This window comes from Bradysia coprophila, unplaced genomic scaffold (assembly GCF_014529535.1).
Source record: "Bradysia coprophila strain Holo2 unplaced genomic scaffold, BU_Bcop_v1 contig_232, whole genome shotgun sequence".
NCBI classification, from domain to species: Eukaryota; Metazoa; Arthropoda; class Insecta; order Diptera; family Sciaridae; genus Bradysia; species Bradysia coprophila.
The window spans coordinates 21858349-21869156 of record NW_023503493.1 but is presented as its reverse complement, the minus strand read 5'-3'; the positions used below and the strand labels follow the sequence as shown (position 1 = coordinate 21869156).

The following is a 10808-nucleotide window of genomic DNA, read 5'->3' as shown; positions in this document are numbered from 1 at the left end:
ATTTTCTCTCACTTTTCCTTCCCACTCACGTCACTTGTTACGCCACGGTGCGGTTGAATGAATTTTAACTGATTATTTCGATGCACTTTTGATATTTTTGGATATTATTAGTCAGCTCGGAGCCCTGAACAAGGTTCCACAAAAATTTTTGATTTTGTTATTAAAATGGGTAATTCTGAAATGCTGGAAGTCTCAGAGCAAAATATCGATGTGGAAGGACATTTCGTCGTGGAAGGACAAATTTCACTTATTCACGCAACATGTCGGCACTGTTGACATGAGTCATTTTAAGTGTGGTGTTGATGGACAGCTGAGACTTCCAGCATTTCAGAATTACCCATTTTAATAACAAAACATTTGAAAGAGTGGGTTTCAGGTGCCTCTGCAACTCGCAAATTTTACCAAATATGAGGGAAAAACTTTGAGCTACTGTCGGCCTCTGCGTAGACTGTCTCCAAAAATAATTTTTTTGCTCATTGGTAGAGGAGATGTCGCTTTACTGAGAGAACTATTTATTAGCTTCATCCCTCAAGTATCCACGCCTGTATGACTATTTGAAAATCACGTTTTTTTTTTAATTTAGCGTGTCTCTGCCGGCTTCCCTTGCATTTATGGTAAAAAAAATTTGTAGAATTGTTATTAGAATTTCAGGCACTACCGATTGCAACCATAATCAGTTTTCCACCACTCTCTCTGTAGACATGATGGGCTATGCACCACTGTCACCGACGGTACGGATGAAATCAAAAAAAATTGTGGAACCTTGTTCAGGGCTCCGAGCTGACTAATAATATCCAAAAATATCAAAAGTGCATCGAAATAATCAGTTAAAATTCATTCAACCGCACCGTGTATACGTACTGCTAAGGATTTCATGCAATTGTTATGAATAAAATGAAATTTTATATTAAAATAGAGCTTCGCTCTGCTTCATCCTCGGAAATTTTCACCACCTGGGGAAAAACAAAACTTTTTGTATCTGGTAACATAACATACTATTACATAAACATTTTTGCTTAGGATGACGATCATCCCTTTTATTATAGTTGCAATGCAAGACTAATCTTTTGGAATCTTTCCAATTGAATAAAGTTTGGAAGAGGAAGTAAGATTAACACAAGCATACATAACAATCGAAATACGATTTTCTTACCAGCTAAGAGTGTCCCTTTCTAATCTGGGTTTTTGGCCGTAATTGTAACTAATTGTTAAAAAAAAACTGGTTAAAGCAATTAAAATCATTTCACATTCGAAAGCATCATTCCGTTAAAAACAAATTGTGCCCTTAAATTTAATTCACTAATCCAACCATTAACGCCCGATGCTAGAAAAAAAAACCATTCACATTAATTCTCCAAATGCAATTGTATGCCATGCCACACATTCCACTTTACAATATAATTTTTGAGTGATTTTCACTATAACAGCTCTGCGCTATGTATATAATGACATACAGTTTCCCCACTCAGAAGCTTGCACCAAAAATGCATTTTATATAAAATGCTTTTTAAGGCATTACAAAAGGAAAATGAAAGCTTTTATTAAAATATATGTTACAAACAGATTGCGTTTCTCTCATACACTTTACATCATATTCTCGTATGTCGAGATCCCACCAAACAACTCACTTCCACAATAAAATAGTGAGAAGAATGTATACATATTTTATTATGTTGTTGAAATTGAAGGGATATTTACAGCTTAAAATTTCTTAAATCATAAAATGAAACATCTTCATGCAACCGACGATGAGTGTGTGTACTATCTTCTTCGAAGATTTCTACTTGCTGTACTTGAAAACGTTCCATTACAACAAAAAAACCTGCCCATTTCATCATAATGGATACATTTTTGAATAATGAAGCTATCAACAAAGTATTGTACAGTAAAATTAGAACATACAAAAAAAGCCATAATTTTGTTTTTTAGTTCTTGCTGTAGTATACAAATTGGACAAGAGATTTCGCGAGTTTTGTGCTGAACGAAATTTCAAAATTGCAAAAAATATAGGTACGATGATTGAGGAAGTAAAATGACTGATTATACTACTTACACAATGGAAAGATACGTCAAAGGTAAGTATATGTGTATAGCGCGATGAGTGTGTTTTACAAAATTAAACAGATTTAGCAGGAATTTTACTTAATAAATTTCATTAAGACATTTTCCTTGTTTAAATTCTTCTGTATTACATCTACGCCACAGTTTGTATGGTACACGAGAGTTTATTAATTTTATATTGGCAGGCGATGTTACCGAATAAATATTTACGTAAACCACGATGAATATATTATCGCGTTTTCAACACGCGCCGTTACATTGATTTTCTTACAGACGTATAGACATCGACCCAGACAATAAAGTAAACAATAAGTGAAATGTGACTGAAGTTTTCAACGGATCATGAAAACCGCTAAGTTTTTTTTTCATAAATTTGCAAGCTTTTTCCTAATTGGACAATTTCTGGTGATTGACATTCTCAATTATCACTATACACCTGTAGAATCATAAGAACCCACCAATGAAATCTAATTCATGCTATTCATACGATGTGTAGGATTAACGTTCAATACACTTAACAATAGGATAGATGGAGTCATAGATCCGTGACTCCATCTATGACTCCGCGGCTCCATGGAGTACATTCTTATTTTAATTGGAATTGTTGCATCTTATGATTCCTTCGGTGTAAGTAAATAATGAAATGCCCAAAGAAAACGCAATCGATGTTTTTTCTTCAGAAAAATGATAACAGAGAGCGTTGATTTACATAGACAGCGCATTTGAAAATGGGTGCTATTGGTACCCAAAAAAGCCTTTTCTGCTCGTTGTTAAGAACACGATAAATTGAGAAATGCTCAAACGATTTTTTTTTAATTTGATGAAGGGATGGATTGAAATCCTCAGGTCAAGTTCGAAAATGGGTGGTACCGGTTTTACTTCTCTTTGTTAATACGACAAAAAATAAAAAAAAAATCCTGAGGTTAAGTTACAATAGAGATTATATTGGTCTAACGATCTAGTTGCTGTTGCTAAGCGAATTCTTGTATCTGTTCAACGCACTTCAAGCAAAAGTGATCATAGTCGTCAATGTCAAATAGAGTCCTATTTTGTATTAAATGGTTTTTTACAGTGTTTTACACTGACAAATTTCAGTACCCTACTTGGAGTACCATTCATTCTTGAAGCGCGATGATCTATTTTCATTGTTATTTGATTTTGACTGCTTGTAGTAAATAAAAAAAAAAATAACGTGTATGAAGTTTGTGGCCAGAGCGAAGCGAGTGCCGTAGTTTACACGAGTTTAATTTTTGTTAAAGACATTTTATAGACAATAGTACTCTAAACCAGACCGGTACCAGAAACTATTGTTTTTGTGGTCATCAAAATTTTATTTGATCAAACTTAATCAATAAATCATTACCATCACAAAAACTATTGGGAAAGACAGGCAATTGATATGCCCACCCTACAGATGGGACCTAGTTTTTATGGACTTTTTGTGATACGAAAACTGTGATAATTTCACTGAAGTGCATAATTTGGCACTGGTGCTTATATAATAGGGGTGTGCGATGGTTCGGGGATCGGGTTGGAAGGGGTCCACAAAAAATTCTTACCATCCCTAGATGTCAAAAAGTGATTTTAATTTTTTTTTTTAAATCATTAACAACTTGTAAATTCTCATATTTCGACCTCTACCACAAATTGACTGCAATATAGTTTTTATCCAAATTAGTGTTTTTCTACTAATTAGAGTCCAAATTAAACAGAAAAGGTTCAAATTGGAAAATTTTTGCCGATTAATGTATCGTGTTTGGTGTGTCGTCAAAGTTCGCCGACTATGAGAAATTGAGTAAATTTTAAACTTGAAAATTCTATAATCGACATGGAAAATTATTCGATTATTGCTCAAATGGGCTTAAATTCTTGGGAATGTTGTAGGTTATCCAAAAAAGAAAAGTTTTTGAAAATCGTCTGTGAAATGTGTGGGCGTGGGGTGTGACTGTTTGTTTGGCCCAATATTGAGGCAAAATTCATCAACAGAGAAAATCGATTTTTTTGAAAACGTGTAAAAAATCACGGATTTTAAATTTTTCGAACGTAAAGTGACCACAAACTTTAAATTAAATTATTTGAGCCAAAAACAATGTTTTTTACACGTTTTCAAAAAAAATCGATTTTCTCTGCTGAGGAATTTTGCCTCAATATTGGGCCAAACACACAGACATACCACACTCATTTCACAGACGATTTTCACAAATTTTTCTTTTTTGGATAACCTACAACATTCCCAAGAATTTAAGCCCATTTGAGCAATAATCGAATAATTTTCCACGTCGATTATAGAATTTTTAAGTTTAAAATTTACTCAATTTCTCATAGTCGAACTTTGACGACACACCAAACATAATGTATCGGCAAAGATTTTCCTATTTGAACCTTTTCTGTTTAATTGGACTCTAATTAGTAGAAAAACACCAATTAGGACGAAAAATATCTCGCAGGCTGTTTGTGGTAGAGGTCGAAATATGAGAATCTACAAGTACGCGCAAATTTAGCTTCAATGAATTTGCGCCAGTTGTTAATGATTTAAAAAAAATTAAAATCACTTTTTGACATCTAGGGATGGTAAAAATTTTTTGTGGACCCCTTCCATCCCGATCCCCGAATCATCGCACACCCCTATTATATAATACTGCTGTTCATATCAATGTGTATTTGTGTGTGTATGGTGGGATGAAAAAATCGGCTAATATAAACAACAACATGATCACCAGTTGCAATTTGCAATAACGCACCTGGTGAAATTTACCCACTGTTGTTTGAAAGTTGTGTTGTATAAACGGACGTTTCAAAATTGGCGCTAAATTTAATATTCGGATAAAATTCTATTCCATTTTGGTCGACATCGTCGACATTGCGTTGTTCGGGTTGTGTCACTTGACAGTTGTTTTTCATAATAAGTATTTTCGCTCTGCTCCGACTGCGAGGTTACTCAAAAAACTAACTTTCTCGGCGAAACTTTAAGGTAATTCTGTTTTTAATTAGACAACAATCTGTAACTATCCATTATTGAAGTAAATACAATCTCATTTGCGCGCTAATTTACCGTTTACATGATGAAAACAATAAACCAAAACTATGTTACGTCACCTCCATCTCCAATATTTACAATCTCATGGATCTAATGACAATTTGTTAAATCGTTTTCTTCTCAACATTTGTAGATGGCTTTATCACCGGCGTTTCGTACCCCGCTGACGGATTTAACCGGTTGTCTGCACAATTTCCAAGGCCATAAGAAATGTGGCCCAATCGAAATGAATATGATCGACTGCCTCGAAGCCTATGGCATGCATATGGGTTCGAAAAAGTGCAAGGATTTGATTGAAGATTTCCAGGAATGCTCTGGCCAACAGAAACAACTGAAACGTGTTGAGGTAGGTCGAATTGTGACAACACGATAGCATCGAATCAATTAATCGGATTTTCTAGGCAATGCGAAATGAGAGACACAGGCAATACTATTTCGGGGACAGAAAGGAACATTACGCCCCTGGTCCGAAAGAAGATGCTTACTAATTCTGCACTCATGAGTAGTCAGTTGAATCAGAGCATGTCTCAGTCAAATAAGTGAAAGCAAAAATAAAGAACATAGAAACCAAGGTACGTCTGTTGGTGTCATTTAATTTTAATCGTCGTAAATAAATCACCCAGCGAAACTACGAAGTTATGTTATCCACTTCGGGCGGCCAGTCAAGATCGATCCGCATAACGTCTAAGGCCACAATGTCTATCCATTGGTTAATTATTGAACGAATTGACGGGTTAGTTCGGCCGAACTCGCCTTCAAACGAAAGATTATTTTTTTTATTTGCCCATTACGACTATACTGACTGACTACGGTGCATACTCACCATGTACCAACTCTTTTATGTAGGTTCCGGCCTGTGTTGTCACATCTAATATAATAATCCTCGGATCGTCTTTATCATTAAGAGAGATTGAAATTTTATATTAAAGAATAGTACAGTGCATGGGCGGGCACTACGAGAAGTAATATAATAAAAGCAAGAAATAAGTGAGTAATTGCGAAGAAAGCCCAGCCGATAAAGTGAACAAGATATCGCTGACTAAATCGACGAAGCTTTTCAGAGCGATTTACTACAAAGTTTAGTTCGGATGAGGTAGACTCCAATGGTTCCGACATGATCATTGTTCCCGTTATGCGTTCGTATACCGTTTGTACTAGAAATTCTTACCTTTATTTATCGATGCTTTGACTTCATAAACTGTCCGCTGTCGGTTGCGCCACGGTCTCCGATGAAGAACTCTGATCGGTGTCATTTGTTCAATGTTAAATTCGTCGCTAATGTTCAGCTTTCTGAGCAAATCCACAGTCACAGGCTCATTTGTTACGCATAGAGCTCGGTACATTTTTTTCTTATTTTCTTCGCCCTGTTTGATGTGTATCAGCTCTTCCCTGGTAACAGGAAAGTTGATTTTGAAAATTTTTAGTCAAACTGTCGCGACTACAATGTAGCTCTGCCAGTTAGGTCTTACCTCTTTACAAGTTGAATGTCCCGAATCGACACTTTCTGCGATTTTTCCACCAATTTTTCGATATTTCCGGCAATGCTCTTTGGTAATGTCGTCTTGTGCGAATCTGGTATTTCCAAAACGAATGGTCTGCCTTTCCCCAAACATCTCACCTAATCGAAGCGAATGATCGGAGAATGATTGCAAGAAATTACTCATCTGACAAACAACTCACGTCAACATCTTCTCTGCCACTAGACGAAAAGATCACTTTATCGACAGGAATACCAAAGAATTCAGCAAAATGTTCGACAATAATTTCCGACACACTTTCTTCCATCATTCGCTTTCCATGTAGAATCCACGGCGTTTGACTTAAGGATCGTGTTAACTTTCTGTACCGTCCGGCTACGAAAATCGTTGGACCATTGACGGTTATCTTATCCAATTTTAATACATTTTTTGGAAGATTTGGCGGCACTGGTACGTGCTTTTTGTAAATGTCAGCATCTACTTTACTCGGATTGAAATGTTTCTCGAAAGCATTGCGTGTCATAAATTCTCTGTTGAATTTCCTATAAAAAATAGATTTTGTCTTCAAATTACTCGTCGGATTAGCGGGGTTATAGTCACTCACCTTGGTGTGGCATAGCGCTCATTAAACTTGTTAGTGAGAAATTCAATTAGTAACGAAATGAGGAGAAAGACAAATTTGTACCTACAACTTCGGGCTTAACATCCCACAGTGGTTTTAGTTCGTCAGCCTCATCCACATGTTCGAAAAAAACATTGACCATGATTCCGCTCTGGTTGATTTCTAAAGTTTTGTTTAGCTTATCGCAAATCTTAGGATTTACAATCAATTTAATGACATCTTTTATAGACGTATCCGGTGGTTCCGCTGTAAATACCATAAACTATCGTTACATTTTACATCCACACAATCGAACCGAATGTAATACTTAAGCTGAAATGTTTCGGAAATTTTTCGATCAATGCCAGCCAAATCGATAGTCGCCTCAAGCTGAGCATTATCGGCAGCGATATTGATGTTAGAATCGTATCACATTGATACGGCAGAAGGTCTGGACATTGAAGTATCTGCTCCAAAACTGCATCCAAATTACTCGTACTGAACAATCCCAGACATGCTACGCATCCATCTTCATTTTCTTTGAAGCGTTTCGGATCGGGTTCCCCACTTTCACTTTGACTGAGCTTTTTTGAGATGTCGATTCCATGCTACTTGGAAGAAAACGTAGACCTTAGAACAGGAACATTATGTTTTGATCGTGGTCCACTTACCATAAGAAGCGATTTCTCAATGTTTAAATAATTACTGAATCGCCCATTTACATATCTCAAATTGCAAGTGTTGCAGCATCCGATTTCATTCAAATAATCGAATACGTCTATTTTAGACATGGTGCAGTGTAAATAGTTGTACAACTTATGTACAAATTGCTGCAGTATAATTATTTGAGGTTAGGTAGAAGACCACAAACATACGACAGACACGACACCGCAAGGATTGACAGATTCATGAACAGAGATGGAGATAGAAAGAAAGAGTGAGAGAGAGAGCAGGGATCCGGCATGTTGTCGTTTAGTATAAATTCAAAGTAAAGCTAAATATTTAATTGCACTGAGAATTAAAACTTACAATGGAGCTCATCATTAATACATTTTTCATGCTTTTGCGTTCCCTGATGTCGAAATCGGCCTATTACATCACTAAGAAAAACAAGAATTGGTTTAGGAGCTCCAATGACATAATAAAGTAATAATAGGGTATGTTATGTCATTGAGCAGCTCACAGCATTTAATAGTATTTTATCACATATGCGCGGTGTTCGGATGTCAAAATTACTTCACTAGAAGTTTTATTCAAACATTCCACTTCAGATCTATGTTGTTGTCTCGTTTTCGCTTATGTGATAATATATATTACACACTTGTCACTATCAGTCTCGGCAAGCCTCGACTTCTTCGTGACAAGTGTGTAATATATATCACATAACTAGGGATAAAAAGATGAAAAGTAGAGTTTTCGTGTGAATTTTGTTGATCAGAGGCGAAGCCGAGGTCAATAAACACACGAAAACGAGAATTTTTTGTTTTTATACCGAGTAGGGAATGCATTTACCGTCGATTTTGAAAAACCGGGAAACGGGAAAAACGGGAAATGAGAAAAAATTTCCCGGGAAATGAATAGTACATTCTGTACTCGTTTAGACATTTTTTTGGATGAGTTGGGAGTTTGTAACTTGCACCGATGACAAATGCTTTTATCCTACCCCTACTAAGTGGCTTATTGTGCTCGCGAAGCCCTTCAGAAATGAGTTTACCGTTCCTTTATTTGCATTTTTCAGGATGATAAAGAATTTCATATCTACTCTACATATTTCAACAGAAATATCGGAAATCGATCGTGTGAACTAGTTTCAAAATTTCTGTTGGACAGTGTAAAGATTGAATTTTTTACTATGCTGAGCGAGATGCTGAGAAAGGAAATAAATGAAAGGTAAGCTCCTTATTGAACTGTTTTCATGAATTTTTGACGGACGTTGCTTCAATTGGTTTCTTAAAGATGTAGTAACACGATCTTCTAAACTTCGAATTCTGTAGACTTTCTAAAGAACATCAATTTCAGAGTTGCAAACTTAAGGCTAAGTACAAATGACACATTTTGCGTTGCTCAGATCGACAAAAAAATGTAAAAATCATTCAATTTTTGAAGGTCGGTTAACCGGTAAATGAAAAAAAAAATTCCCGGGAAATGGTAAACCGGTTAACCGGTTTTTCCCGGTTTTTAATTTCCCGGTTACATTCCCTAATACCGAGTTACGTAATGGATTTTGTGCCACCGAGAATTGAAATACGACTCTTTTCAGCACTCATTTTAGTGTTGTAAAGTGACTTATTTCAGCACCCGTTTGATGTGATATTAAAACACTCAAAGCAGTGTTGAAATGGAATTTGTATGAGTTGTTACAGCATTCTTTTGAGAAAATGCAAAGCAATGTGATCGATCAAATTTGAAGAGTGATTGTTTACAATGAAAATTTTGATTTTTTGTGCTCTTGTCTATTTCAATTCTCGGTTGGCACAAAGCATGATGTGTTACACGTATTGTAATGAGATTTTGTGCCACCGAGAATTGAAATACGACGGATTTCAATATCGATAACTAGATTGAAATGTCCAAAATTACAACACCCGTTTTCATGGCTTATTACAACACTCAAACCAGTGTTGAAATGAAATTCGTATGAGTTATTACAGCATTCGTTTTAAAAAAATGCAAAGCAACGTGATCGATCAAATTCGAAGAGTGATTGTTTACAATGAAAATTCTGAATTTTTGTACATTTGTCTATTTCAATTCTCGGTTGGCACAAAGCATGATGTGTTACACGTATTGTAATGAGATTTTTTCAGCACACGACCCAATTTTCCTTACTCGCTCCGCTCGTAAGGAAAACTTGGGTCTAGTGCTGAAAAAATCAACATTACAATACTTGTAACACAACATACTATTTTCAGCACACGACCCAATTTTCACAACATACTATTATATGCTGAGAGCGTCGAAAGAAGTGCTTGAAACATGAAAAGTTTTCGACGCATGTAGCATGTAATAGTATGTTGTGTTACAAGTATTATAATGTTGATTTTTTCAGCATTTTTTTTCAAAATTGGGTCGTGTGCTGAAAAAATCGCATTACAATACGTGTACCACATCATGCTTTGTGCCAACCGAGAATTGAAATAGACAAATGCCCAAAAAATCATAATTTTCATCAATGAAAGTAGATAAGTAGATCTATTTACTTTCATTGATTTTCATGGCAAACAATCACTCTTCAAATTTGATCGATCACATTGCTTTGCATTTTCTAAAACGAATGCTGTAATAACTCATACAAATTCCATTTCAACACTGCTTTGAGTGTTTTAATATCCCATCAAACGGGTGCTGAAATAAGTCACTTTACAACACTAAAATGAGTGCTGAAAAGAGTCGTATTTCAATTCTCGGTGGCACAAAATCCATTACAATACTCGTGTTACGAAATGAATGGTCACTCGGATAAACTTCATACAAAAGCTAGACTACTAGACTTTTCAACTTTTTATCACTCGTCATGTAATAGTCATTGTACTTACGAGGTTCCAAGTTGTTATTTGACAAGTGGGGAATACAGCCCTCCCCTTCGGGTCACACCCCACTTATCAAATACACAACTTGGAACCTCGGAAGT

At 35.8% G+C, this 10808-nt stretch overlaps 2 protein-coding genes across 2 annotated transcripts; one reads left to right on the top strand and one right to left on the bottom strand.

The window, feature by feature from the left end:
• Positions 1-4928: 4928 nt before the first annotated feature.
• LOC119076317 lies at positions 4929-5673 on the top strand. The gene is made up of 3 exons (XM_037182986.1): positions 4929-5032; positions 5232-5444; positions 5500-5673. Exons 2-3 carry the CDS (start codon positions 5232-5234, stop codon positions 5584-5586), a joined length of 300 nt encoding a protein of 99 aa, XP_037038881.1. The 5' UTR covers positions 4929-5032; the 3' UTR covers positions 5587-5673.
• Positions 5672-8091, bottom strand: LOC119076312 (putative tRNA pseudouridine synthase Pus10). Its single transcript, XM_037182979.1, has 9 exons — positions 7849-8091; positions 7506-7785; positions 7266-7444; positions 7181-7206; positions 6779-7118; positions 6568-6716; positions 6267-6487; positions 5922-5990; positions 5672-5851 (listed from the first exon to the last, which is right to left on the bottom strand). The coding sequence occupies exons 1-9, from the start codon at positions 7966-7968 to the stop codon at positions 5727-5729; spliced, it is 1509 nt and encodes a 502-aa protein (XP_037038874.1). The 5' UTR covers positions 7969-8091; the 3' UTR covers positions 5672-5726.
• Positions 8092-10808: the final 2717 nt, after the last annotated feature.

Bases quoted from the DNA above. Each gene is read 5' to 3' on its own strand.
- LOC119076312 (XM_037182979.1), bottom strand. From the start codon at position 7,968: ATGTCTAAAATAGACGTATTCGATTATTTGAATGAAATCGGATGCTGC. The intron at 6,717-6,778 runs GTGAGTTGTTTG...CGCTTCGATTAG, and splicing joins GTGGCAGAGAAGATGTTGAC to GTGAGATGTTTGGGGAAAGG. The intron at 6,488-6,567 runs GTAAGACCTAAC...TCCTGTTACCAG, and splicing joins GACATTCAACTTGTAAAGAG to GGAAGAGCTGATACACATCA.
- LOC119076317 (XM_037182986.1), top strand. From the start codon at position 5,232: ATGGCTTTATCACCGGCGTTTCGTACCCCGCTGACGGATTTAACCGGT. The intron at 5,445-5,499 runs GTAGGTCGAATT...CGGATTTTCTAG, and splicing joins AACAACTGAAACGTGTTGAG to GCAATGCGAAATGAGAGACA.